The 24,982-nt window shown below is 56.9% G+C and overlaps 2 protein-coding genes across 10 annotated transcripts; one reads left to right on the top strand and one right to left on the bottom strand.

The window, feature by feature from the left end:
* Window positions 1–135: 135 nt before the first annotated feature.
* TBC1D17 (TBC1 domain family member 17) lies at window positions 136–15,054 on the bottom strand. Of its 4 annotated transcripts, none has more exons than XR_014806490.1 (17): window positions 15,010–15,054; window positions 14,432–14,530; window positions 14,131–14,205; window positions 8,533–8,656; window positions 7,726–7,933; window positions 6,663–6,774; window positions 6,408–6,566; window positions 5,972–6,100; window positions 5,779–5,882; window positions 4,504–4,598; window positions 3,950–4,125; window positions 3,744–3,844; window positions 3,563–3,662; window positions 1,833–1,930; window positions 1,552–1,668; window positions 936–1,022; window positions 136–849 (listed from the first exon to the last, which is right to left on the bottom strand). XR_014806490.1 is itself a non-coding variant. In XM_013998674.3 (17 exons), exons 1-17 carry the CDS (start codon window positions 15,028–15,030, stop codon window positions 646–648), a joined length of 1,950 nt encoding a protein of 649 aa, XP_013854128.3. In that variant the 5' UTR covers window positions 15,031–15,054; the 3' UTR covers window positions 136–645. The 4 variants fall into 4 exon arrangements, 1 of the variants encoding a protein (XP_013854128.3); XR_014806489.1 differs by having other exon boundaries at window positions 3,744–3,791; window positions 3,950–4,066; XM_013998674.3 differs by having other exon boundaries at window positions 3,950–4,066.
* A 338-nt stretch (window positions 15,055–15,392) lies between these two features.
* AKT1S1 (AKT1 substrate 1) lies at window positions 15,393–24,714 on the top strand. 6 transcript variants are annotated; one of them, XM_084961845.1, is made up of 6 exons: window positions 15,393–15,514; window positions 16,220–16,398; window positions 20,080–20,465; window positions 21,722–21,799; window positions 21,882–22,051; window positions 23,654–24,714. In XM_084961845.1, the coding sequence occupies exons 2-6, from the start codon at window positions 16,346–16,348 to the stop codon at window positions 23,795–23,797; spliced, it is 831 nt and encodes a 276-aa protein (XP_084817971.1). In that variant the 5' UTR covers window positions 15,393–15,514; window positions 16,220–16,345; the 3' UTR covers window positions 23,798–24,714. The 6 variants fall into 6 exon arrangements, with proteins under 6 accessions (XP_084817971.1, XP_005664808.1, XP_020950426.1 ...); XM_005664751.4 differs by lacking the exon at window positions 16,220–16,398; XM_021094767.2 differs by lacking the exon at window positions 16,220–16,398 and having other exon boundaries at window positions 15,393–15,629.
* Window positions 24,715–24,982: the final 268 nt, after the last annotated feature.

Below are 24,982 nucleotides of genomic sequence, written 5' to 3'. Positions count from 1 at the left end.
TTCCTGGGCCCTGGGGGGAGGAAGAGGTACAGGGTGGATACCGCTTTGCACGCGGTGGTAAGTGGTATCACAGTTCCCAGCACCCTGCCGCGGCACAGGTGGATCCTGACGCAAGTAACAAAAGCCCAACCAACACAGGGTTAAACACGAGTTTACTTTTGTCATAACAAGAAGCTGGTAGGCAGAGTCCCAGAGGGAGCAGCTCTGCAGGCCCTTCCTTCTCGGCTCTGGCCGGGATGTGGCCCTGCTCATCTACTAAGTGGCAGCCACACCCCAGCACCCCATCCTCACTCCTCCGAAAATCCCAAATTGAGGCAGGTAAGGGAGCCTGGCCTCCACAAACCCCACCACTCACCCCGAGGGGGCTCCTCTTATGCCTCCCTGGCCCGGCCATGGTCACAGTGGTCAGACAACGACTCTGCAGGGTGGTCAGCGGAGACCCCGAGCCACCCCCTCCCCATCCAGGGCCAAGCTAACGTGGTGGCTGCCTTCCTCCACCTACTCGAGGCCGACTGGACAGGAAAAGTGTCAGTTTCAAGAACCCAGTCCCCTCCCCTCCCCTCCCCGGCCTCCAGGAGGGACTGGGTCGTGGGGTGAGAGCTGAAGAGTGTCTGCCACTGAGCTGGCGGCTGTCGCGCGGCTGGGTTAGGAGTCCGCGCTCTCCTCCTCCTCCTCTTCTGGCAGGATCTCCAAGCTGCTGTCCGGCTGCTGGACTGTGTCCGCAGGGGGCGGCGGAGCCGGCGGGGCCCGGGCGGGCGACAGCGGCAGTGGGGAGGCAGGGGGCGACGGGCTCTGGGGCTCTGCGGGTGGCGCCAGACCCAGGACCTCCTGCACATTGTGGGGCAGCTCCTGGAGGGGTCCCGGGTAGGGAGCGAAAAGTCAGCAGTCTGAAGGGGGTTGGGGGGGCTCTCGGGAGAGGTCAGGGACTCACTCACCCGGCAGGCAGTCAGCTGCCGGTAAAGGGCCTCGGCCCGCGTCAGCACGTCCTCCACACTTAGCTTCATGGTCAGCTCGTTGATGTGCTGCGGGAGGGGACGGGTCAGGCCTGCCTGCCTGCAAGCCCTCAGCCACCACCGCCCCGGCGCCTACTCTGTGCCTCCTCGTGCTGGGGACACACTGGAGGGAAGACCGGCTGGCCCTCTCGGGGTTCATAACGGAGCTCTGGGCGATCAGGGGAGGTCACGCTTTCTCACGCTCCTTGCCAGGCACCCGCTACGGGGAAGGAAAAGGGGGCCAGGTCCCACCCCCCGCGGCTCCGCCCCACCTTAATGCACTGGGGGAGGGGCAGGCTCCTCCCAACAAGCGGGGGCCAAGGGCTCAGTGAGGGCACTGCTGGCAGCCAGGGATGTGATGGGGCAGGAGAAAAAAAACCCCATCTCACAGCCAACCATACTTTCAATACTCCTGTTTCAAGTACCTACCACGGAAAGGGACTGTAACACGCGGGCAGCGCCAGCATCCACCCAGTTCACACCCAGCTGCTGTGCCTCCCCCATGCAGGTCAGGATGGGCAAGGGGAGGGTGCGGACTGGGAGGGAGCCAGGGTCTCACCTTGAGGATCTCATTGGAGCCGAAGCCCGAAAGCATGAGGGTGTCCCGCTCCATGTCCAAGATGGCACAGGCCACCAGCAGGTGCAGATTGGGGCCCGGGAGCCCTGTCCACAGCACCTAGTGGTGCAGGAGGGAGGGGGTCACGGCCAAGGCCCTGCCTGAGGTCCCACTCAGGCCTGCCCCACGCTCTGCCCACCTCCCACCAACATCTGGGGCCCGCCCATCGGCAAGAGCGCCCATCGCTTTCTCCTCAGTTCTCCCATCCGAACCGCCTGGCTCACCTCCCACAGCCTCAGGACGTCCGGGAAGGGGAACTCCCTCTTGAACCAAATGAGCAGCCACCGGAAGCAGAAGCAGAGAGAGCCAGAGTCCTGGGCATCTAAGGGAGGACGGGGATGGAGGCAGAGCTCAGCCAGGAGCAAACTCCAGCCCAGCTCTAATTCACAGTGCAGGGTGGTTGGACTGGACTCCAAGAAATCACACTGGGAGTTCCCATCGTGGCTCAGCAGAAACGAATCTGACTAGCATCCGTGAGGATGCAGCTTCGATCCCTGGCCTTGCTCAGAGGGATCCGGTATTGCTGTGGCTGTGGTGTAGGCCGGCGGCTACAGCTCGGATTAGACCCCTAGCCTGGGAATCTCCATGTGCAGTGGGAGTGGCCCTAGAAAAAAAGGCAAAAAGACAAAAAAAAAAAAAAAAAAATCCGACGGCAACAGCTCAGGTCACTGTGAAGACACGGGTTCAATCCCTGGCCTGGCACAGTGTTTTTTGGGTTTTGGTTTATTTTTTTTGTCTTTTTAGGGCTGTACTCGCAGCCTAAGAAGGTTCCCAGACTAAGGGTCCAATCAGAGCTGTAGCCACCAGCCTACAGCAATGCCAGATCCAAGCCATGTCTGTGACCTACACCACAGGTCACAGCAATGCAAGATCTACTGTGCAAGGGCAGGGATCGAACCCGAAACCTCATGGTTCCTAGTCGGATTCGCTTCTGCTGCACCACAACGGGAACTCCAAAGAGAGTTTTTTGTTTGGTTGGTTGGTTTTTGTCTTCACGGTGTGTTAAAAGATCAGGCACTGCCTCTGCTGCAGCTCAGATTCAATTCCTGGCCTGGGAACTTCCATATGCTGTAGGTGTGGCCATTAAAAAAAAAGAAATGCCCCAAAGTAAGTGAGGTTACCATCATCTACATTCAGAAGGACAGTATTATCAATGACAATATTTACTTTCTTTTCTCATAACTGAATTTTCTGCCTTTTTTTTTTTTTTTTTGCTTTTTTTTGTTTTTCAGGGCCACACCTGCAGCATATGAAAGTTCCCATGCTAGGGGTCTAATTGGAACTGCAGCGGCAGGTGTACACCACAGCCATAACAACGTGGGATCTGAGCTGCATCTTCGACCTTCACCATAGCTCGTGGAGTGAGGCCAGGGATCAAACCTGACTGAACCTTCACGGATACTAGGTGGATTCTTAAATCCGCTGAGCCACGACGGGAACTCCTCCATTTTTCACATTGTACAAGTAATACAGACCAATTTTTTTTTCCCCCAGCTATTCCTGCAACCACGTGGAAATTCTGGGGCCAGGGAATGAACCTGCATCACAGCAGCAAACCAAGCCACTACAATGATGACACCAGATCCTTAACCCACTGTGCCACAAAAGAACTCCAATGCAGACCAGTTTGAAAGCCCAGATGTGGCAGTTCCAGCCCCAGGACCCCAGAGAACCACTGTCCAATCCCGGCTCAGGGTGGGGAAAGGTAAGAGCTGGGTGGAGGTGAGGAGCTGGACACCGTGTCCCGGTCATCTGAAGTCTGCAGGACACGAAGGAGCTCACAGGGCAGTGGGGCCCAGGGCGGGCACCCACCTCTGCATTTGCGGAGGTTTTGCTCCAGATGGCAATCCTGCTGCAACGTGTCAGCTCTGGGTTCTGCCGGGACGTTTCTCCTGTTTGGCCTGGGCCACCCTCCCACCTCCCCACCCCCCGCGCCCCGCCCAGAGACAAGTACCCAGGAAATCGCAGAGCGGCGGGTCCAGCACCCTCAGGAGCAGCAGGAGTTGCCCGAGTTGCCGCTTCATGGTCTCCTGACTCTCCTCGAAGTTCCCGTGCTGCGGGAGCGAGGGCCACGTGAGGCGCCAGCCCCCGAGCCTTCGAGGGGGCCCGACTCCCGCCCCTGCCCTGAGCCTCACCACCAACTCCATGAAGCCGCAGAAACACCAGAAGGCATCCACCTCGTTCTGAGTGACGTAGAGGATTGGGGAGAGAAGGTCACTCATGCCCTGGACGTAACCTGGGGGGACACGCGGTCAGGGGCCGGCCCAGGCCTGTGGCGCCCCGCCCCCAGGGAAGGCCCCGCCCCCGGCCCGGCCCGGCCCTGGCTGCGCGCGCACCGCACCGAGGTCGAAGTGGTACATGCAGTAGGTGAGGAGGATGTCGTTCAGCAGGCCCAGCCCCGGGTTCTCGGGGCCCTCGTAAAATTTGTTGGTCCTGTCGGTGCGGCTCACGTCTCTCTCTGCGGGCACAGGGCGCAGCGCGCAAAGGTGGGAAAGGGGCCCTGTCCGTGCCGGCCGCCTGCATCCCAGGCAGAGATGGCTCGACCAGAAACCCAAACCAGAAACCATTCCAAACGCTCTCACGTGAGCGGCGCTCCAGGCTCACCCGCTGGCCGCACCCTCCCAGCAGCGCACAGCTACCGCGTCCTCAACAGATGAGGACACCGAGGCCCAGGGAGGTAAAACCACTCGCCAAGACCTCATAGTGAGGAGATGGCAGATTTGAACCCAAGGAGCCTAGCTCCCCTCCCCTGATCCCCCCTCCCCTGCCCGTCCATCCCTGCTCACCCCCATCTCACCCCCCACCCACCCCCGCAGGCGACTTCGCCCTGGGTCTTGGAGGGGAGGGGGCTCCCTCCAGCCTCTCCCCGCTGGGTTCTGGTCTCCCCCAACCCACCTATGAGGCTGCGGTATCCGTGCAGTAATGAGTTCCTGCGCTCCTGCTCGGGGCTCACAGATTTCCACTGCAGCTTCATGCGGAAATACTCGTCCCTGGGGGTGGGGGTGGGAAGAGGTGAGACCTAAGAACACCCCTGTCCCCCGCCTCCTCATCCTCCAGGGCTCGGCGCATGCCGCCACCCTGGAGCTGCCCTCTGACCACGCAGACCCATACGGGCCACCAGGTTATCACCATCTCGCCACCACCCCCATGCTTCCCCTTCCTGACTTCTCTCTTGACACTGAACACTCTTAGGGGTTTTGTTCTAAGTCTGTCATCCCCACTGGACAGAGCATAGGAAGTGGGGGAGCAGGGACTAGGACACACAGCAGAAGAACAAGATAGACCAGGAACAATGAGAGGTGGCCACATGGGGTTAGGAAGCCTGGTGCCAAGTGGTCATCACGGAAAGACGTGCATGGTGCCAGGGGGAAAATGGCATCGGAGATGGGCTATGGGCCGGGCAGGTGCAGGGCCACCGCCTCCATCTCCTGTGTGTGCAGGTGGATGTTTGGGGAGCAAGCCCATCTGTGTGCCTGCAGCATGCTGGTGCCCGGCTGCCCACTGGGATACGTTGATCAAAAACCTCCAGTCGGAGTTCTCATCGTGGCTCAGCAGTTAATGAATCTGACTAGGAACTACGAGGACGCAGGTTCAATCCCTGGCCTCATTCAGTGGGTTAAAGACCCGGTGTTGTCATGAGCTGTGGTGTAGGTCTCAGACATGGCTTGGATCTGGTGTTGCTGTGGCTGTGGTGTAGGCCAGCAGCTACAGCTCTGATTCAACCCCTAGCCTGGGAACCTCCATATGCCGGGGATGCGGCCCTAAAAAGACAAAAAGGCAAAAACAAAAATCTCCAGTCAGGAGTTCCCGTCGTGGCGCAGTGGTTAACGAATCCGACTAGGAACCATGAGGTTGCGGGTTCGGTCCCTGCCCTTGCTCAGGGGGTTAACGATCCGGCGTTGCCATGAGCTGTGGTGTAGGTTGCAGACGCGGCTCGGATCCCGCGTTGCTGTGGCACTGGCGTAGGCCAGTGGCTACAGCTCCGATTGGACCCCTAGCCTGGGAACCTCCATATGCCGCGGGAGCGGCCCAAGAAATAGCAACGACAACAACAACAAAAGACAAAAGACAAAAAAAAAAAAAAAAAAAAAAAACTCCAGTCAACCCAGGAGACGGGGGAGACCAGAGGCTGGCGCCCAGCCGGGCCGGGGGCCACGGCTTCTCACTCACGTTTTCTTGCGCACATGGGCCTTGTGCTCCTCGGCAGAGCCCTCCCAGCTCAGGTACCCCAGGAGGAACTTCCAGGCCTCGCGCCGAAGGCTGGGGCTCAGACCCTGGAGGGGAAGGGAGGGCAGCTCAGAGGGGCCTCCCCTTGGCCGCCCACCGGCCCTGCCCAGCCCTGCCCACTCACTCGGCTCCTCACCCCTGAGAAGATGCGGGCCTTCAGCTCAGGGACCTGCTGCAGACGGCCCTCGGGACCCACGTGGCGGGCCCACTCCTCCTCTGTGACCGGAGGTGCCCGCTCCACGGCTGGCCGTGGCCCCAGCTCCACCTTTGGGACACAGGGCTTATGAGCACATGGCTCCGCTTGGCCCCATGGTGCTCCCCAGCCCCGTCAGAGCCCTTCTTAGCCGGACGGACAGACAAAACAGTCAGGATAGGACACATCTCCTTCCCTGGGTCAGAGAAAAAGTCACCCCCAGAAACAGGCCCCAGGGGCACAGGCTACAGGCCCAATGCGCAGAGTCACCAGGCAACCCGATGAGGAAGGCTCGGCCATTACCCCCTCTCCCTGAGGACATGCAGTCACGTGCCCGAGGTGACAGCCAGAGAGTAGCAGCCTCCACCCCCAGACTCACACAGGAAATGACCTCGAACCCAGGCTCAGGCTCATCATCGGGGGCCGGAGGCAGGTCGGGGGAGGCGCCCTCCGGGTGCGGTTGCAGGGCCCCCCGGAAGAAGTTGGTCACTCGGGAGAAGCTGCTGAAGGTGGTGGAGTAGGGGTCCTGGAGGAAGCGCTGGGGACAGGGCGGGAGCGGTCACGGCCCGCCTCCCGGCCCCCCTTCCCCGCCCATTCCCGCAGCCGGGCGCCCCGCAGCCCAGCCGGGACTCACAGACACCACGTTGGAGCTGTCCTGGTCGAAGAGCTGCAGGTGGTGGAAGGAGTTGGAGAGGGCCGAGGAGTCGTGCGGGAAGACAAGGTAGAGGCGGGAGTCCTGCGGGGAACTGGGGGCGGCCGTTCGGTGACTCCCAGGGACACCCCCAGCCCCCACGTTTGGGTCAGCGCCCCCCTGCCCTTGGGGAATGTCCCCTCTCAGGCCTGAGACCAGAGCTGGACCCACCCCGGGGCCGGGCAGGGCTAGGCGGCCGAGGGCCTTCCACCTCCCTGCCCGGGGTGGCGGGTTCATGGATGGCGCCGACGGGAGGCGGCCCCAGGATGCTGCTTGTGGGGAGAGAGGTGCTCTCTATCCACTGGGGCCCCAGAGGATGAGACAAACTTAGAGGGAAAAGAGCAACTGCATCCTGGGTCCGGGTTCTGCCTCATGTCAAACTGCCCGTTATACACGCCAGGCAGTTCTCTTTTTCTTTTCTTTTTTGTCTATTTTTTTTTGTTGTTGTTGTTGGTCTTTTTCTGGGGCTGCTCCCACAGCATGTGGAGGTTCCCAGGCTAGGAGCCTAATTGGAGCTGTAGCCGCTGGCCTACACCACAGCCACAGCAACTCAGGATCCGGGCCGCGTCTGCGACCTAAACCACAGCTCACTGCCAATGCCGGATCCTTAACCCACTGAGCGAGGCCAGGGATCGAACCCGCAACTCATAGTTCCTAGTCAGATTTGTTAACCACTGCGCCACAACAGGAACTCCTCTTTTCTTTTTTTTTTTAAATGAGAGTTGCAACGTCTACTTCAGGTTCACTCTAGTTTGGGGGGGGGGTTGTATTTTTTTCTTTGTTGCCACATAGGCAGCATGTGGGAATTCCTGGGCCAGGGACCAAACCTACGCCACACAGCAGCAACCAGGGCCGCAGCGGTAAGGACGCAGGAGCCTCACCCCGCTAGGCCCTCAGAGGACCCCCAGTTCTCGTTTTCGGCCTTTGACTGGCTTGTGTCTCCTTCCAGCCCTGAGGGGTAAGGCGGCAGCCATGGAGGGATGGCCCGCGCTGGGAGAAGGCTCACCTGGCCAGGAGCAGGTAACGGCTGAGGACACGGAGCAGGGCGCGGGTGCCCCCGCGGTGGAAGTGCAGGGCGGGCAGGGAGCCTCCGGCCTGCGTGACCAGGACCAGGTATGCCCAGCTGAGGCCCGGCTTGGAACGGCGGATGGACTTGAGCTCCCCCAGACTCACCGAGAAGGCCCAGGAGCCCCGGGGGGAGCTGGGCTCTGCACCTTGGGGACAGCGCAGCGTTGGGAGCAGGCGGGGGAGCCAGGGGCGGCTCGGTTGTTCCTGAGAGCCCACCTCGAGCCAGCCCCAGGCCTCCCACCCTGTCCGTCTCACCTCCGACCCTCGACCCTCTCTTCGTTCGGGATCCCACCCTTGAGCCTCGACAACAGGCTGAGGTTTCCTACACACGCCCCAGGCCGCTGGCTTTGCTCCTGCTGGGAGAGCAAACTCCCAAGCGCCCCTCAGAGCAGAGCCAGCCTCTGACACCACCTCTGCCTGGGGGTGAGATACCTCCTCTGGGTCTCCAGCACCCTTGTGTGATGCACCCAAATTACCCTGTCACCTTGCACTTGGCACTTTGACAGCCCAAAGACTTCAGAGGCAGCACTTAACGTGGGGGAGCCTGGCAGGATGTGCAAAGACGGGAACCCCTGGAGACCTGGCCATGCTGGGAACCCCCCGAGACCCACCCACTCTCCTAGGACCGGAAGGCCAGTGCTGGGTGGCCATCTTGACTGTGGGTAGCAAAGCCCGGGGAGCCATGACCACTGAGGGTAAGTCGCATCTCCACCCACCTGCCCCCAGCAGCACCTGCTCAGCCTACCTCTTGTGGGCTCTGAGTGGCGAGGCCGTGGCCGCACGGTGCTGATGACAGCCCAGTCGGGTTCATAGCCAGGGTCGAAGGTCGGTTCCTCTTCAGAGGGGCAGGAGTCACCCCCACTGGGATCCTTAGGGGAGGAAAGGAAAAGGGATTGAGGGCTCATGGATTGAGAGTTTCCAGAGCTGAGCCTCGAGGCCACCCTGGAAGGTACTCCCGCGAACAAAGAGGGGGACTGGGATGCAAAGAGGCCATAGCACTTGCTCTGGGCCACCCACTGCAGCCAGGGCCTAGGACTGGGCCGGGTGACTGGGTCTCACAGTGGCTCTCACCAAAGCACCCCCACGTGGGAAGCAGGGAGTTAAGCAGGGGCTGGGGTGCTTTGCAGACAGAGGGCTAGAGGTCACTGTGCTTAAAATAGGTAGTTAGTAGTTACTAGGGCAACTCGAATCAAAACCACGATCAGACACCCACTGGGATGGCAAGAATAAAAAAAGACAGGTAGTGAGAAAAAGAATATATATATATATATATATATATATATATATATATATATATGTGTGTGTGTGTGTGTGTGTGTATGTATGTATGTACGACTAGGTCACTTTGCTGTACTAAACCAATGGAAAAAAAGAAAAATCATTAAAAAAAAGACAGGTAATAACAAGTGTCGGTGAAGATGTGGAGAAACGGCAACCTCTTACACTGCTGGGACTGTAACATGGTACAGCCACTGTAGAAACAGGCTGGCAGGTCCTCGGAAGGTGAAATACAGAATTACCATATGACCCAGCAATTCCACTCCTGGGTGTACAGCCAAGAGAAGCCAACATGGATGGCCACGCAAAAACTGAAACTCGAGTGTTCACAGCAGCACTATACATTATTAAACAACTTGACTCTCCTTCAAACTGATGCGTTAACAGCATGTGTACAGACCCATACAATAGAATTTTATTCAGCAGTAAAAAGGAAAGACCCTGCTGATAGATGCTGTGGTATGAATTTTCCTCTTTGCCACAAAGAACCACATACTGTATGATTCCATTTATTTATTTTTTTTTGAGAATTGCAATGATTTTTAAAAAATATGTATTTATTTATTTATTTTGCTTTTTAGGGCTGCACCCCCAGCATATGGAGGTTCCCAGTCTAGGGGTCGAATTGGAACTGTAGCCACTGGCCAACACCCCAGCCACAGCAACGCAGGATCTGAGCCCTGTCTGTGACCTACAGCACCGTTCACAGCAACGCCAGATCCTTAACCCGCTGAACAAGGCCAGAGATCGTACCTGCACCCTCATGGATGCTAGTCAAATTTGTTTCTGCTGAGCCACAACGGGAACTCCTGGAAATATTGTATTTAATTAAATTTATTTATTTATGTTAGGGCCACACCTTCAGCATATGGAAGTTCCCAGGCTAGGGACCAAATTGGAGCTACAGCTGCTGGCCTAGGCCACAGTCACAGCAACGTAGGGTTGAGCTACATCCATGACCTACGTCGCACCCTGTGGCAACATCAGATCCTTAATCCACTGAGGGAGGCCAGGGATCAATCCCGCATCCTCATGGATACTAATCGGGTTCTTAACCTGCTAAGCCCCAACATGAACTCCACGCTTTGAAAATTCTAAATTTTCAGAAAGCTTGAACTTTACTGAGTTTTATGATAAATGAATTCTATCTGAATAAAAGAAAAAAGTAGCTGGCTCACAGTTTGTTATGAAAATAATGTGAAGTACCCAACATGGGGCTGGTGGCGGTGTGTTAAGAGCTCAGGGGCCTGCTGGGCAGATTCAGGGCCATGCTGAGGGTTAGAGTGCAGTAAAAGTTGGAGTTCCCATCGTGGCACAGTGGTTAACGAATCCGACTAGGAACCATGAGGTTGCGGGTTCAATCCCTGGCCTTGCTTAGCGGGTTAAGGATCCGGTGTTGCCGTGAGCTGTGGTGTAGGTCACAGACGCAGCTCGGATCCCACGTTGCTGTGGCTCTGGTGTAGGCTGGCGGCCACAGCCCCGATTGGACCCCTAGCCTGGGAACCTCCATATGCCGCGGGAGCAGCCCCAGAAAAGCCAAAAAGACCAAAAAAAAAAAAAAAAAAAAAAAAGTTGATGGTGCTGGCCATGGGCCAGGGAGGAGGACAGGGAGGGGACAGAGTGTGTGAAGACTGCAGTGACTAAATTCATTCAAAGCTAGAGTGCCTTCCTCTATGGCAAAGACTAAAAAGCTAAAGACTACATTTCCCAGGATCCTTGGAACCCTTGCAGCTAGGGTTCCAGGCACAAGATAAGAGCCTACCAATCAGATGCACTCAGATCTACAAAGCAGAAATCAGATAAAGGCAACTTCCTGCCTCTCTGGCTGGTGTTTGGCTGATGAGGTAAGAGGAGGGGGGTCATCTTTATCTTCCCGCACACAGAGAGGCAACTCGGGCAGCAGCGGGGCCAGCTCAGTCCCTGGAAGTGAGGGGCTGAAGAGCACCTTGGACAGTAGTGGTCTTGACAGCTCCAGTGACAGTCCCATCCCCCACAGCCCTCATTCTGGCAATGGTGGCAGCTCCCTTGGCAGGTCAGTTCTGCAGTGTCCGTCCTATTTTCTCATAGTCCTCCAGCCTTTGTAAGAATTCTATAAGCCTCTACTTCTTTGCATGTAGCCCCCTGCTGCCTTAAATAACTGAAACATTTTGATTCCTGCAGTGAAACCCTGCGTGATTAGAAGGACCCAGACTGTGGGTTTAGCTAACAGCCATTTCTGTTGCTTCTTCCAGGCTGACAGAGCCCTCCCCCAGCACAAGCTGAAATCTCCCAGCAGCTGCTTTCCTCACCCTCCCTACGGTTCTGAGTGGCCTAGGGACTCAACTGTGGCCAGTGGGAAGTAAGAGCACATCTGTTTGAAGTTTGGAGGAGACTGAAGAAGGGAAGTTGGAATTTGAAGAAGGGAAATTCCCGAGAAAAAGGCCCTTAGAGGAGTAAGCACCTGTTCAGGCTAGCCTCTGGATGCTGTCAAGAGATGATATAGTATTTGGAGCTATGGCAACCCTAGGGCCATGAGGAGAAAGCCAAGGAATGACAGGGACACCTGTCCACATCCTGCCAAACCAGCCCCGTCAAAGCCATCTCTGCCCTTCGTGTTTTGTGACATGAAAAATTCGATGATTTCGCCAATTTTTGTTCTGTTTTGTTTGCTTTTTAGGGCCACAACTGTAGCATATGGGAGTTCCCAGGGTAGGGAATTGAATGGGAACTACAGCTGCCATCCTACACCACAGCCACAGCCATGCGGGATCCCAGTGGCATCTGTGGTCTACACCACAGCTCCTGGCAACGCTGGGTCCCCGATCCACTAAGCAAGGCCAAGGATCAAAACCGCATCTTCATGGATACCAGTTGGATTCATTTCCACTGCCCCACAACAGGAACTCCTGGCCAATGTTAATACAATTATAATGATAGCTAGTAGAGTTGTTTGCCAAATATTTGCAGCTCTGCCTCTTGGGCACACAGCAGGACTACAGCTCATTGACCTGTCCTGGCTGAGTAGAGGTGTGCAACTAGTTCTGGCCAAAGGGCTAGCTAGGATGTTTATCACTTCCAGGCTGGACTGTTTAACTGTGAGCACAAGATTTCCAGAGCTTTCTTCCTCTCCGCCACCAGGAATGGAGATCTTTAAGATGGTGGCTGCTCTATCAGCATGCTTCCTTGAGTAATCATGATGAGCAGAGCTCCTTGGCCAACCTGTGATACACATATAGAGTAGGCAAAAACAGTTAAAAAAGCTGGTGCTCCAGCAGCCCTTTTGGATCAAGAGGCAGCCATGTGTTGAGGATGGATGCCACAAGCTGAGGATAACAGAGCAAAGAATGAAAGAAGCTGGGTCACTGATAACATATATAAACCTGTACTGCTGACTTCTGGGCTTTGTCAAGTAGAGAAATGAGCTGCTATCTTGCTTAGCCCCCCAGTACTCCTGTTTCTCTTACATATACAGCCAAATGCAACTCCTAACCAATGCAGGGGGCTTCTGGGAAATCTCTTGCTTTTCCTGATGAGAAGGAAAGATGTGATTGGCACCCTGTTGGCCCCATTTTCCCTGCCTTCAAAGGCAGATGCAATGGCCTTTTAAGCTGGAACAGTCATTTAAAGCCTTCTTGGGCAGGCACGGTAGGGTCTCAGCACTTCCAGGCCCCAATGTCACCAACTAAGGACAGCAGCCCCATACCTCCTGGAATCTTATGAGATGAAAGAAACAAACTTGTTTGCTTAACTTGTTGTCAGTCCAGTTCTGTATTCCTTGGAGCTGATTGTGTCCGGAATTTATACCCTTCCCCTTGATGCCACCTCAACAGGTCTCTGTAATTTGAAAATGAGAGCGCCAAGGAAGACAGCAATATTCTCAAGAAAGGCACTCAGACCGCCTGTGAGGTTGGTGAAAAACACGAAATCCTGGTCGCTGTTTCTTCAGCTTCTATATGGGAGGCTGCAGACTCTCCATTTGAAACCGCGCAGCCCCAGCTAAAGCTTCGCCCCTTCTTTCTGGCCCCTCACACTGGCCTCCCTCCTGACCGCCCTGCCTCCAATCTCCCTCCATTCAGTCCTTCTCAGCCCCCAGGAGGACAGGGGCCAAGCTTCTCAGCCTGGTGTTTCCAGCAAACTTCTCTACAGATACATCCCACTTCCCCCTGCACCGTGAAACACACTTTCTCCTGCCATCACAGAAATATTTTATACATATTTTAAGACAGATATATATATATGCTTTTTTTCCCCCCACTCCTGAGGCACGTGGAAGTTTGGAAGTTCCTGGGCCAGGGATTGGACCACACCACAGCAGCGACCCAAGCCACTGCAGTGACAACGCTAGATCTTTAACCCACTGTGCCACAGGGGAACTCCCTTGAAATATATTCTTGTCTCCTTCTCATTTTTGGAGTCCCAGCCCAAATGTCTGCTCCCCAGGAAAAGGCAGGCTCAGTGTATCTGGGTTCACATCCAAATTCCAACACCTCCCAGCCTTCCTGACCTCAGGAAAGGGGTTTCCTTTCATTATGTCTTGGTTTGTCAAAAACAGAGGGAAGACTTAGGCAGTGTCTGGGGTGGATTTATCTCTAGGTCCCAGCACCATCTAGCACAAGGCCTGGCAACAAGACATCTGGAAATGGAAAGGTGAGGTCTCGTACACGGAGAAGGAAGGAATCCTGGCAAAGGGGGTGATTATACTCTGTCAGGTCCTGTTCCCTCTTAGACACGCCCAAGAGACAGTGCCACACTCTGTCAAGTTCTGATGGGCTAGAACCGGAATCCACAGGCTGCGCTGGCCTCCTGCACCCTGGCACGGCTCTCCCAAGAAGACAACGCAGGGGGCTGAGGAGGGAGGCAGCTGTCCCCATGGACACAGATCTCAGAGTCTGCTTTCTCTCTGCGAATGGGCAGCTTCAGCCCCGTTTCACAGCGAAGAGGAAACCCAAGGGCAAAGAGCACTCAGATCCCAACCAGGGTCACACATGCTCCAAGGGTGGGTCTGGGATTGTACCCAGGTCCTTCAAATGCCTTCCACTCCCCAAGAGAAAAGCAAGTGGAGAAGGAGGAAGAAAGGGAGGCCTACCTTCTTGGAGAAGAAGATTTGGGTGGAATCTCCAGCCTCCTCTACAGGAGCCCAGTGCAGGAGGACATCATTGTCCTGAGGGAAGGAAACGGGTTGGAGAGGCTCCCCTCCAGACTCCCCAATCCGTCTGTCCAAACTTCTTCCCGGTTCCGGACCCTCAGCCTTAGAAAGTCCCATCTCCTTCCAGACTCCACCGCAGCCTTCATGAGGTCCCACTGCTGACCTCTGCACTATTCTACAGACGCCGCCTCCATCCCGCTCTGGACCTGCCCGTGCCCTTCCCTGCTCCCTCCTGGCCCACCTTCTCCACGACACGGATAACGCCGGCGATGAGGGAGTCTGGGTCTTGGTGTTTCTTGGCACTGGTGTGCAGGTACACGCCTCCCTTCTCAAACACCACCTGGAGATGGGGACTAGTGAAGGGCGGGGCCCAGGCGCGGGAAGACACCCCCCTGAGGGCGGGGCCCAAAGGGGAGCCAATGGGAGAAGGCCAAGGGAGGAGCTATTCGCCAAGGGGCGGGCCCGGGGTACTATTACCTAGGTGATGGGATCTGGAGTGGAGAAGACTGAATACAGCCAGCCAGGCGTCAGGGGGGCTGGAAATGGGGGCGGGGGGCGGGGTAGTAGAGGAAGAAGGAGTAGATCCAAAGTGGGCGGGGCTGGAAGAGGGTCTTGGCAGCTCAGTGGGCGGGGCTAAATGATATGTGTCTCCTTATGGCCTTGGAAAGAAGGGTGACAGTGCGTTTATTAAGGGAATGGTGTGTTTTGTTAAGGATGTGCCGGGCTCCCAGACCCCAGCAAAGCGTGAGAAGGAAGCGGACCACCGAAGGGGGGCGTTTCGCATCGACAGAAGCAAAAGAATGCGTCTTCAGTGCTTACCCTGTAACCGGCTCCCTCCATAGTCGCGGCCGAGGCCCTACTGCCCCGGCTCCCTCCTTTTCCGGGTCATCGTATTGTCACATCCGGATAGGAGACTCCCCTCAAGCCCAGAGAGTGGTAGCGGCTCTATCTGGTCTAGAACAGGAGTGGGTGTAACCATTTTTCAGAACAGGGTGGGTAGACTTGAACCACGAGGTTTCAAGTCACATGGCACAGACATGAAAGGTGGAGCGGCCAGCGAGAGTGCGCAGGCGCAGTGTTACAGTCCTTACCACGAAGTAAACAAGGGGGCGGGCCCAAGAACTCCACCCCCTCACTCAAGCTGGCTCGGAAAAACCTACTCCTTTTTCCATATTGTATACTGGCATCGAAGCCAAAATGATGCCATTTTGCTCGAGGGCACAGTCAGAGCCAGTTAGCTGCGGCCATGTTAATGTGGGGCAGTCCCGTCTCTCTGCGGGGCGCTACAGCAAGGTCCTGGAAGAGAGAAACGGCAAAGAAAAAGGTGAGAGAAGCCTGAAGGACTCGAGTAATTGGGATGAAACCGTCAGTATCCCCGAGAATGAAGCGTTTCCAGACAAAGTCCAGAATCACCATCGAGAGAAAGTGGCCTGAGCTGGGCAAACTGAAGCAAAAAAAGAAGCTGCCGTGTGGGGGTTTTGCACGTTTTGGTGCGGAAGGGGTTTAACCCAGAGAGGGTTTGTGTGCCAGGTACACTGCAGGCAAGTGAAGCCACGTTAGCGGCTCCGTTCTTAACAGGCATTGTTTTCTACCAGTACTTGTGGTCACTATGCACAAAGAACGTGAAGTTACTTGTATTAAGGTACCGTGGTTCCGTGTGAGCGTGTGCATTTGTCTCGTCCTTTTGGAGCAAATAGAAATGGTCTAAGAGTTCCCGTCGTGGCGCAGTGGTTAACGAATCCGACTAGGAACCATGGGGTTGCGGGTTCGATCTCTGCCCCTGCTCAGTGGGTTAACGATCCGGCGTTGCCATGAGCTGTGGTGTAGGTTGCAGACGCGGCTCGGATCCCGTGTTGCTGTGGCTCTGGTGTAGGCCAGCGGCTACAGCTCCGATTGGACCCCTAGCCTGGGAACCTCCATATGCCGCGGGAGCGGCCCAAGAAATAGCAAAAAGACCAAAAAAAAAAAATGGTCTAGGTTTGTTTCTGAGCAAACGGCGGCCTTTCTTTCACCATCTTTCACCTTGCAGTCGCCTTTGTCCCACTGTGATCCGGAGAAGCCCCGGTGGCCACCACCTTGATCTCATGCGGGTGGGATTTGGGAGGTGGAGTGTGCAGAGAAGAGGCGGGCCACGGAAGTGACGCAAGGCGCCGCCATGTCTTTTGAGGGCGGCGACGGCGCCAGGCCGGCCATGCTGGCTACGGGCACGTGAGTGGAGGCGGCGTTGTGAACCGCGGTGTGGGGAGGTTTTGGCCGTCCGGAGAGGGGCGTTGGGAGGGCGAGCAGGTCGCGGGAGGGGTACAGCCTGTGTAGATCAGAGGGCAGAGATCGCCCAGTGACCCTACGCTGAGCGTTGGAAAGGTGCCGCCCGTGTGAACCGTCGTGCTTGACCTGAGGCGAGGCTTAGACAGCCTTACTCCCCGGTCTCCAGAACCATTAGGATCCTCCCCTTGGCCGTGGACCACGTCCACAGGGTCGGGGGGTTACTCGGTGGGGCCTCGGGGCGCCCCTCACCCGTCTGAGGGCGGGACTTCCGGTCATGGCCCCTACCTGGGCGGGATTTCCTGTTTTCTTCCTAGAGAAGTGGGTCTTCCCTGGACCCCCGGGCGAAGAGGGGAGGTTTTCCAGCGGTAGGGAAAGACCCCAGGCATTCACCTGTTCCTGGCCACAGGTGCATCTTCGAGTTCCTTCCACCTTGGGGTGGGGAAAGGGTTACTTCCAGGTTGACAGGTGGTTGGAAGGGACTTCACTAGCATCCCTCATTCCTTGCAGGACTTTTCCTCTTTCCTCACTCCTGGTGTCAGCTTCCCCACCTCCTCACCTAACCCTAAAAGACCAAATACTTTACCTCTCTTTTGCCCTTTTTATGGGGGGTCAGGTCTCACTTCCCTCTCACGCTGATCTTAAACGCCTCCGTTTGGAGGGAGGAGGGTCTTCCACGTCGGAGCTCCGTGAAAGATACAGTACTTCCTGCAGAAGCTGTAGTGTTAAGTGACTCTCCCATTGGAGCCACTCTCCTTTTGAGTAACCCACTCCACAGAGCCCCCAGGCCTTGGCAGAGAGGTTGGTGGGATTCACCCTCCTCCTTGTATGGGCGCCTCCTCTTTGAGGTGTGTGTGGGACCCTTACGACCCCCCTTGCTACCACTGTTCTAAGGTCTAGGAGTTTGTTCTAAGAGATCTTGCCTAAGAGAGGAGTTTAATATTGGTGTCCCAAGGAAGTGAGAGCCTCAGATGCAGCACTCCCAGGCTGTGTGACCTTGGACCAGTCATTTCCCTGCCTCAGTTCCCACCATCAGGTGGGGATGTCCCAAGGAGCCGCTGTGGGATCCTGAGCGCCTCCCAGTTTGGGGTTTTTGAGTTGGGCAGACAGCAATTTCAGCCCTACTTTTGCCCTTTCTAGCTGTGTGCCTTCTGGCCAGTACCTTAATCTCTCTGAACCTCACTTTCCCATCTGGACTAGGAGATCATAAATCTTTCCTCATAAGGTTGGCAGGATGGCATTGGGAGTTCCTGTTGTGGCACAGTGAAAACGAATCCAACTAGGAACCATGAGGTTGCAGGTTCGATCCCTGGCCTCGCTCAGTGGGTTAAGGATCCTGCGTTGCTATGAGCTGTGGTGTAGGTCGCAGACGAGTCTCTGATCCCGAGTTGCTGTGGCTGTGGTGTAGGCCGGCAGCTATAGCTCCAATTCAACCCCTAGCCTGAGAACCTCCATATGCTGCGGGTGCAGCCTTAAAAAAAAAAAAAAACAAAAAAAAACAAGAACAGGCTCTGGTCCCAACTGACAGATCCAGGTCCCAGCTCTCCTTCTCTCTTGCCAAATGCCCTGTCAAGATATTGAATCTCCCTGGGCCTCAGTTTGCATCTGTAAAGTGGGGTGAGCAGAGCTCCTCCCTCATAGGGTCATGGGATGGGGGAGGCGGGGATGACCCCCTTGGGTCCCTGCCGGGCCTGTGGAAGGTGCAGTAGAGACTTGCTCCAGGGCTGTCAGGGCTGGTGCTGGTCGCGCTCTCCCTGTGTGTCACTTCTGGCAAGGGCTTTGTGAACTTCGGTTGTCCTGTTTGTGAGGTTAACACCTCCCACCTTAGTGGGTCAGCTCGGAGGTGAGCCAGCGGGTGCAGGGTCCTCGCACAGAGGAGATGCTCAGCAAACACTGGTTTCTGTGCTCATGGGTCACAAAGGGCCTGCAAGCTGCAATGAAACCACTACCACCCCAGCGGGCTGGATCACAACCCTGCTTGGATCCCTCCAATGATGGGGAGCCCACTCCCTCTGTGGAGGCTCCACAGCTGCCCAGCAGCCCTAGCTCAACCGCTGATTTACAGGGAGAAGACAGTGAGGCCCAGAGCAGGCCATTCAGGGGTCCAAGGTTACACAGCAGTCTGGGCAGGAAGCCAGGCCCCTTGTCCCTTCTTCTCACCTGGTAAGGGGATACTTCCAGCAGGTGGTCTGTTGAGAGCAGACCTGTCCTGAGGACGCAGATCTCTGACCTCAGGTTGCCCGTAGTCTGATGGAGGAGGCAGAAGGAGGTACAGCTGTCACAGGCTTGTGCGCCCCTGAGCTATGGTGCAGGTAGCCTAGGGCACTGTGGGTCTAGGGAAGGCATCCCGTCTGTCCTGGGGAATCACGGAAGACTTCCAGAGGCCCTGCCGAAACGGGAACGAGAGCTCTGCGGGTGGAGTCCGGGCACAGAGAGCAGCTGGCACACCATTTTCTGCTCAAGCCCGGCTCTCTGTGGCCAGGCTAGTGTCTCAGAGATAATCCGACAGGCCTGCGCTCTGGCCTGGGAGATGCATGTGGATCCAGGGGGTATTCCCCGGAGGGACATGTGCTAGAACAAAGGTCCCTCGGACTTTGTGGGAACCCATAGATGGGGCGGGCTGACCTGATCTGGGGGTGAGCGAAGGAGTGACAAGTTCGAGAAGGACAAGTGGTCCAGGAAGCGGGGTCCACCTTGGCGGAAGGCCTCAGGAGTCTAGCAGTGTGTGAGGCCGGGAGCAGGCCCCCCAGTGCCGGCCTGAGGGGCTGTGACCTTGTCAGGTAGAAGGGCTCCTTCGGGGCTGTGTGCCGGCTGGGCTGGAGGCTAGGACAGTGGTCCAGGGTGGCACCGTCCCGCAGACATGATCCAACCATGTGTATAATTTCAGATTTTGTCTAAGCCCCATTAAATAAGTAAAAAGGAAAGAGATGAAATTCATTTGACCATATATTTTATTTAGCCAGCATAAATAAATGTCATCCTTTCAACATTTAGTCAACTGCAGATGGCTCATGAGGTATTTTCCATCCTACCTTTCTGTACTAAGTCTTTGTTTTTTATTTTATTTTATTTTTTCAGGGCCACACCCGCAGCATATGGATGTTCCCAGGCCAGGGGTTGAATTGGACACTGGTTGCCAGCCTACACCACAGCCACAGCCACAGCCACAGCCACGCAGGATCCCAGCCACATCTGCGACCTACACCGCAGCTCTCAGCAACGCTGGATCCTTAACCCACAGTGTGAGGCCAGGGATCAAACCCATAATCTCCTGGATACTAGTTGGGTTCCTTACCACTGAACTACGGGGGAACTCCTGCACTGCATCTTGGAAACCCTGTGTGGATTTCACTCTGGTAGCCCCGGCTAGCTGTGGATCAGTTACCTCTCCAGGGCTCCCTAGTCACACGTGACTGATGGCTTCCGTGTAGGATGGGGCTGGGCCGAGAGGAGGACAGGGCCTGGCGATCTGGATGGGCGGGGATCGTGGGGGGTGGCGGGTCGGGGGGCAGATGCTGAGCTCCGCGGGGATAAGGCCGCTAGCCGGGGGTGGCTGGAGTCGGGGACCGGGGACGCCGGGGACCGCGGCCTCGGCCTCAGCCCCCGCTGTCCTGCTCTGGCCCGCAGGGCGCGGATGGCGTCAGGGCGCCCCGAGGAGCTGTGGGAGGCCGTGGTGGGGGCTGCCGAGCGCTTCCGGGCCCGGACCGGCACGGAGCTGGTGCTGCTGACGGCGGCGCCGCCCCCGCCGCCCCGCCCGGGGCCCTGCGCCTACGCGGCCCACGGTCGAGGGGCCCTGGCCGAGGCCGCCCGCCGCTGCCTCCACGACATCGCCCTGGCCCACCGGGCAGCCGCCGCCGCCCGGCCTCCCGCGCCCCCACCAGCACCGCAGGCGCCCAGCCCCGCACGGAGCCCACCCCGGACTGCCCTGGCCCGGGAGGAGGATGAGGAGGACGAGGACGAGCCAACAGAGACAGAGACCTCGGGGGAGCCGCTGGGCGTCAGCGATAACGGAGGTGAGAGGGGCAGGGGCTGGGGTAGCTCTTGGCAAGTTGCCTCCCAGGTGGGTTTTCCCGAAGGGGTCGACTTGCCTCTGAGCCCTGGTGTTCAGGGAGGCTGCAGGCTTACCTGTGAGTCACTCTGACCCCGAGCGAGTCATTGCCCCTTTCTGAGTCTCGGTTTCCTTAGATCAAGCTGGGCACAGAGAAGGCCACCTGGGAGACTTCTCTAGGGCCTCCAGGTTGGCCAAAGAATTGGGGTCCTGACATGAGACGGTGCCCCACGGAGGCCGTGGGGTGGGGAGGGAGTCTCCTGAATCAGGAGCATGAATAGAACAGAACTGGGGTGTCTAATGCCCAGGAGCTAGAGGAGTCAGGGCTGCCGCAGCAGCCGAGGAGGCCGGGGGAGGAAGCAACTGGCTCTTTGGGGGGAAATGTGGCAGTTGGTTGCTTCCCAGAGACTGGACTATATATAACATTAGGGCTTTGAAGACTGATTAGGAGTTTTCAGTGGGCAGCTCAATAAGTAGTGGTTACTCATTTGTTACTGTCAGTGGCTGGCTTCCTCACTGTTGCTAGAGAAATCCACATAGGGTTCAGGGCTCAGACTCTGGAACTGCCTGGCCAGGGTTCAAATCCTGGTGACCTTACTTATTAGATGTGGACTTTCGGCAAGTAAATTAATCTCTCTGCCTCCAGGTCCCCGTTTGTCAAACAGGGCTCATAATTATCTCGTCATTCTCTCAGCTGTATTTTGAGTCCGTGCATCCCAAACAGATCTTATAGATTTCATGTTCATCGAACCAGTTGCTTTCACCTGGGGACATGATGGAAACTGGATTTTTTTTTTTTTTTTTGTCTTTTTGCCATTTCTTGGGCAGCTCCCACGGCATATGGAGGTTCCCAGGCTAGGGGTCTAATCAGAGCTGTAGCTGCCAGCCTACGCCAGAGCCACAGCAATGTGGGATCCGAGCCGCATCTGCGACCTACACCACAGCTCACAGCCACGCCAGATCCTTAACCCACTGAGCAAGGCCAGGGATCGAACCCACAACCTCATGGTTCCTAGTCGGATTCCCTAACCACTGTGCCATGATGGGAACTCCTGGATTTATTTCTGCTGCCGGCCAGGCACATAACCAGGGGGAGGGAGTGATAATTCCAGAAGCTTCGAGCCTTGCAAGGGCCTGACCAGCGCAGGGCACTGGGAGGTGGTGGCAGTGTCTGGAGTCTGGCAGGACCCAACTGGCCCCAGCCCCTAACGCCATCCACAGGACTCTTTGTGATGGACGAGGACGCCACGCTCCAGGACCTGCCCCCCTTCTGTGAGTCGGACCCTGAGAGCACAGACGGTGAGTGTCGCAGGCTATCCCCATCCCCAGAGGAGGGGAGGACGAAGGCAGGAACAGAGGCTGAAGTCCACCCTCTCTACAGATGGCAGCCTGAGCGAGGAGACCCCTGCCGGCCCCGCAGCCTACTCAGTGCCCCCCGCCTCAGCCCTGCCCACACAGCAGTATGCCAAGTCCCTGCCTGTCTCCGTGCCCGTGTGGGCCTTCAAGGAGAAGAGGACAGAAGCGCGGTCATCTGATGAGGAGAATGGGCCGGTGAGGGGCAAATGGGAGGCGGGAAGGAGGGGCTTGGGAAGCCACCTCCTCCAGGAAGCCCTTGGGATGAGGATGCCACGTGTCACAGGACCCATCCTCCCCTCCACCTCATAAGGCTGGTTCTTGGGCCGGAGCCCTGCAGTGTTAACCACCCACAGCCTTGTAATGCATCCCGGGCCCGTGCAGAGAAACAGCCTCTCCCTTCCAGGAATAGTTCCATTTATAGAACATCTGCTCTGGGCAAGGCACCAGTATTTTGGTACCGGCTCCAGGCGGGGGAAGCTGGAGCACAGAGGGCTCAGATAACCTTCCACCCCCACCCGTCTCCTCCCGGACTCTGTGCCGTCTCCTTTGTCCTCTGTGCCGTCTCCCTTGTCCTCAGTTGCTCCCGTATCATCCTGGGTGGGTCCTCACCTCCCATCACTAAAGCTACTCGCAGCAGAGGGGAAACCGAGGCACAGCGTCCACAGGACTTCCCTGAGGCTCAGCCTGGATGGGGCAGAGCTGGGATTGGAACACAGCTTCCCTTTGGCGAAAAGCTATGGACTTCGAGGCAGGAGGTCTTGTGTCCATCCCATCCCATGGTTCCCCTCCCTGTGACACCTCTCAGTGTCCTCATTTACAGACTGGCAGGGCCCATCATCAGCTGCTGTCCTTTTTTTTTTTTTTTTTTGTCTTTTCAGGGCTACACCTGTGGCATATGCGGCTATTGGACCCAGGCTAGGGGTTGAATCAGAGCTACAGCTTCCAGCCACAGCAGCGCCAGATCCGAGCCACATCTGCAACCTCCACCACAGCTCACAGCAACTCTGGATCCTTAACCCACTGAGCAAGGTCAGGGATTGAACCTGTGTCCTCATGAATACTAGTCAGATTGATTTCCACTGAGCCTCAATGGGAACTCCCCGCTGCTGCCCTTCTTTGTCACTGGTGGAAACAGTTATTTAACTGAACATGTGAGTCCTGAGTACTGGGCCCCGGGCTGGCCTCTGAGAGGGCGCAGGTCTCGCTTCTGTCATGGCCTCTCCCATTCTGCTAGGAGTCAAGCCCAGCTCAGGGTGACAGCGGCCCTGAGGTGGTGCTAGGTGCCTGGGCTGCAGGCAGAATGACAGGACCTCTCTGCTCTGAAGACTGACATGGAGAGGGCTCCTTTCTGTACGCACTGGTGACAAGTCTTCACCTTTCTTGAGCAGTCGCTGTGCTGGTTATGTCAGGCCGTCATCAGCCCCATTTATCGGAGGGGAGACCAAAAGCTAGGGAGGAAAACCCCTGTTGCCAGTTAGTGGGTGACTGAACCCAGATCCTTAGACATGAGACCCTCTGGGTGCACATGGCCTTGACGGTCAGCAGACCCGCAGCACCTCCTCTGCGTGGAAGAACCGTGGGGAGACAGGCAGCTGTGCTTGCTCATGTCCAGGCCGAGGGGAGAGAGAGGAGAGGGGCGGGAAGGCTTCTTGGAGGAGGTAGAGTTTTGAGTTGGGCAGCAGAGCCCTAAATGGTGGAGGACAGGGGGAAGGGCCTTTCTGGCTGTGGGCATCGCTAGGAGAGGGTCTGGAGCCCAAGGAACCGGCCCTGACCCCATCCGTGTCGTCATTCCCACAGCCCTCCTCGCCGGACCTGGACCGTATCGCGGCGAGCATGCGCGCGCTGGTGCTGCGGGAGGCGGAGGACACTCAGGTCTTCGGGGACCTGCCGCGGCCACGGCTCAACACCAGTGACTTCCAGAAGCTGAAGCGGAAATACTGAGGCCCAGGGAGGGAGCTTCCCGGCCCGGCGCCCGCCCCACCCAACACTACACCCCCGCCCCGCCTCCGGGACCTGCCAATCCGAGTCAGAGCTATGACCGGCCTCCCACGGTCCCTGGCCCCAGGATTGACCCGTCCCTGGTCCCTGCGGATCCCCACCGCCCTTCCGGCCCCCAGCCGCTCCAGCGCCTGTCCAGTTTCCCGATTGGGTCTGTCTTCTCTCCGCCCAGCGACAGATTCTTTCTATTAAGGGATTGGCGTGGTCCGGCATCAGGGCGCGGCCAGTTGACTTAATAGGTCAACTCTGTCGTTTTCTGCCTAGCAACAAGGGCTTTGCTCTCACGGCATTGGCTCCGTTCCCGAAAGAGCACAGTCAAGCTGCAGGATTGGGTAGTAGCCCTCCACTTCGCATAGTGAATGGGCAGTTCCTTCGTTTGATTGGCTTGAACACTGTAAAGGGCTTGACCAACATCCCAAGAGTCCTGTCCACCCCGAGTTACCCCACCTGATTGGCTCCAGCCTCCTGGGGGCGTGGCCAATCCCCTTTGCCCAGGATTGGCCTGTGGCCTTACATTTACAGTCTTTACACTACTGGGGCTGGGGTCGTTTTTTGGCTCAGTCCTGACAATTGTCCCTCTGGCCCCCTCAAGGATGGCCTAATCCTGTTCCTGCGTCTGACACCCTCTCATTGGTTTTATCACAACTGCCTGCCAATCAAAACCCGTCCTTGTGTCCAGGACGTTACCAGCTCCCGCCCCTCTCCCCCCACCCCCACAGGTGCCTTAAAGGGCCCTCGTCCACCCAAGGTGGAGGGCAGGGGGCCTCACTCTCCGGCCCTGGTGTGGGGGAGAGAATGGGGGGTCGGGATCAGGAGTTGAGAGGGGCGCTCCGAGATTAAAGAGTTTTACCTCTGACAAATGACTATGAGGTGTGTTGTGTTATTCAACATTTTCTGAAGCCAAATGAGCAGTGTCTCATTGCTTCTCAGTGCAAAGCTGCGAATTAAACTAATTGTGCCTATTTTACAGACAAGATAATGGAGATTCGCGGGGTAGGAGGAAGGATTCCAGTCCTGTGTAGTCATTGATTCCCACTCTTCAGGAGTGTGAGTGTTGGGAATAGTTTAAGGAACTACAGTTCCTGAGTTCCTGAGTGCCCAGGAAAGCCAGGAACCTCCAGCTGACGC

Source organism: Sus scrofa, chromosome 6 (genome assembly GCF_054392235.1).
Source record: "Sus scrofa isolate SSC_HxYL_T2T_F1_AM1 chromosome 6, Sscrofa_HxYL_maternal_Yorkshire_Landrace_v2.0, whole genome shotgun sequence".
Lineage (NCBI taxonomy): Eukaryota > Metazoa > Chordata > Mammalia > Artiodactyla > Suidae > Sus > Sus scrofa.
Note: the sequence above shows the minus strand (reverse complement) of the source record. Positions and strands in the feature narration are given on the sequence as shown.

Bases quoted from the DNA above. Each gene is read 5' to 3' on its own strand.
- AKT1S1 (XM_084961845.1), top strand. From the start codon at position 16,346: ATGTCTTTTGAGGGCGGCGACGGCGCCAGGCCGGCCATGCTGGCTACG. The intron at 21,800-21,881 runs GTGAGTGTCGCA...CCCTCTCTACAG, and splicing joins GGACCCTGAGAGCACAGACG to ATGGCAGCCTGAGCGAGGAG. The intron at 22,052-23,653 runs GTGAGGGGCAAA...TCATTCCCACAG, and splicing joins CTGATGAGGAGAATGGGCCG to CCCTCCTCGCCGGACCTGGA.
- TBC1D17 (XM_013998674.3), bottom strand. From the start codon at position 15,030: ATGGAGGGAGCCGGTTACAGG. The intron at 3,663-3,743 runs GTGAGGCTCAGG...TCGCTCCCGCAG, and splicing joins GCGGCTTCATGGAGTTGGTG to CACGGGAACTTCGAGGAGAG. The intron at 1,931-3,562 runs GTACTTGTCTCT...GTCCTCCCTTAG, and splicing joins GCCGCTCTGCGATTTCCTGG to ATGCCCAGGACTCTGGCTCT.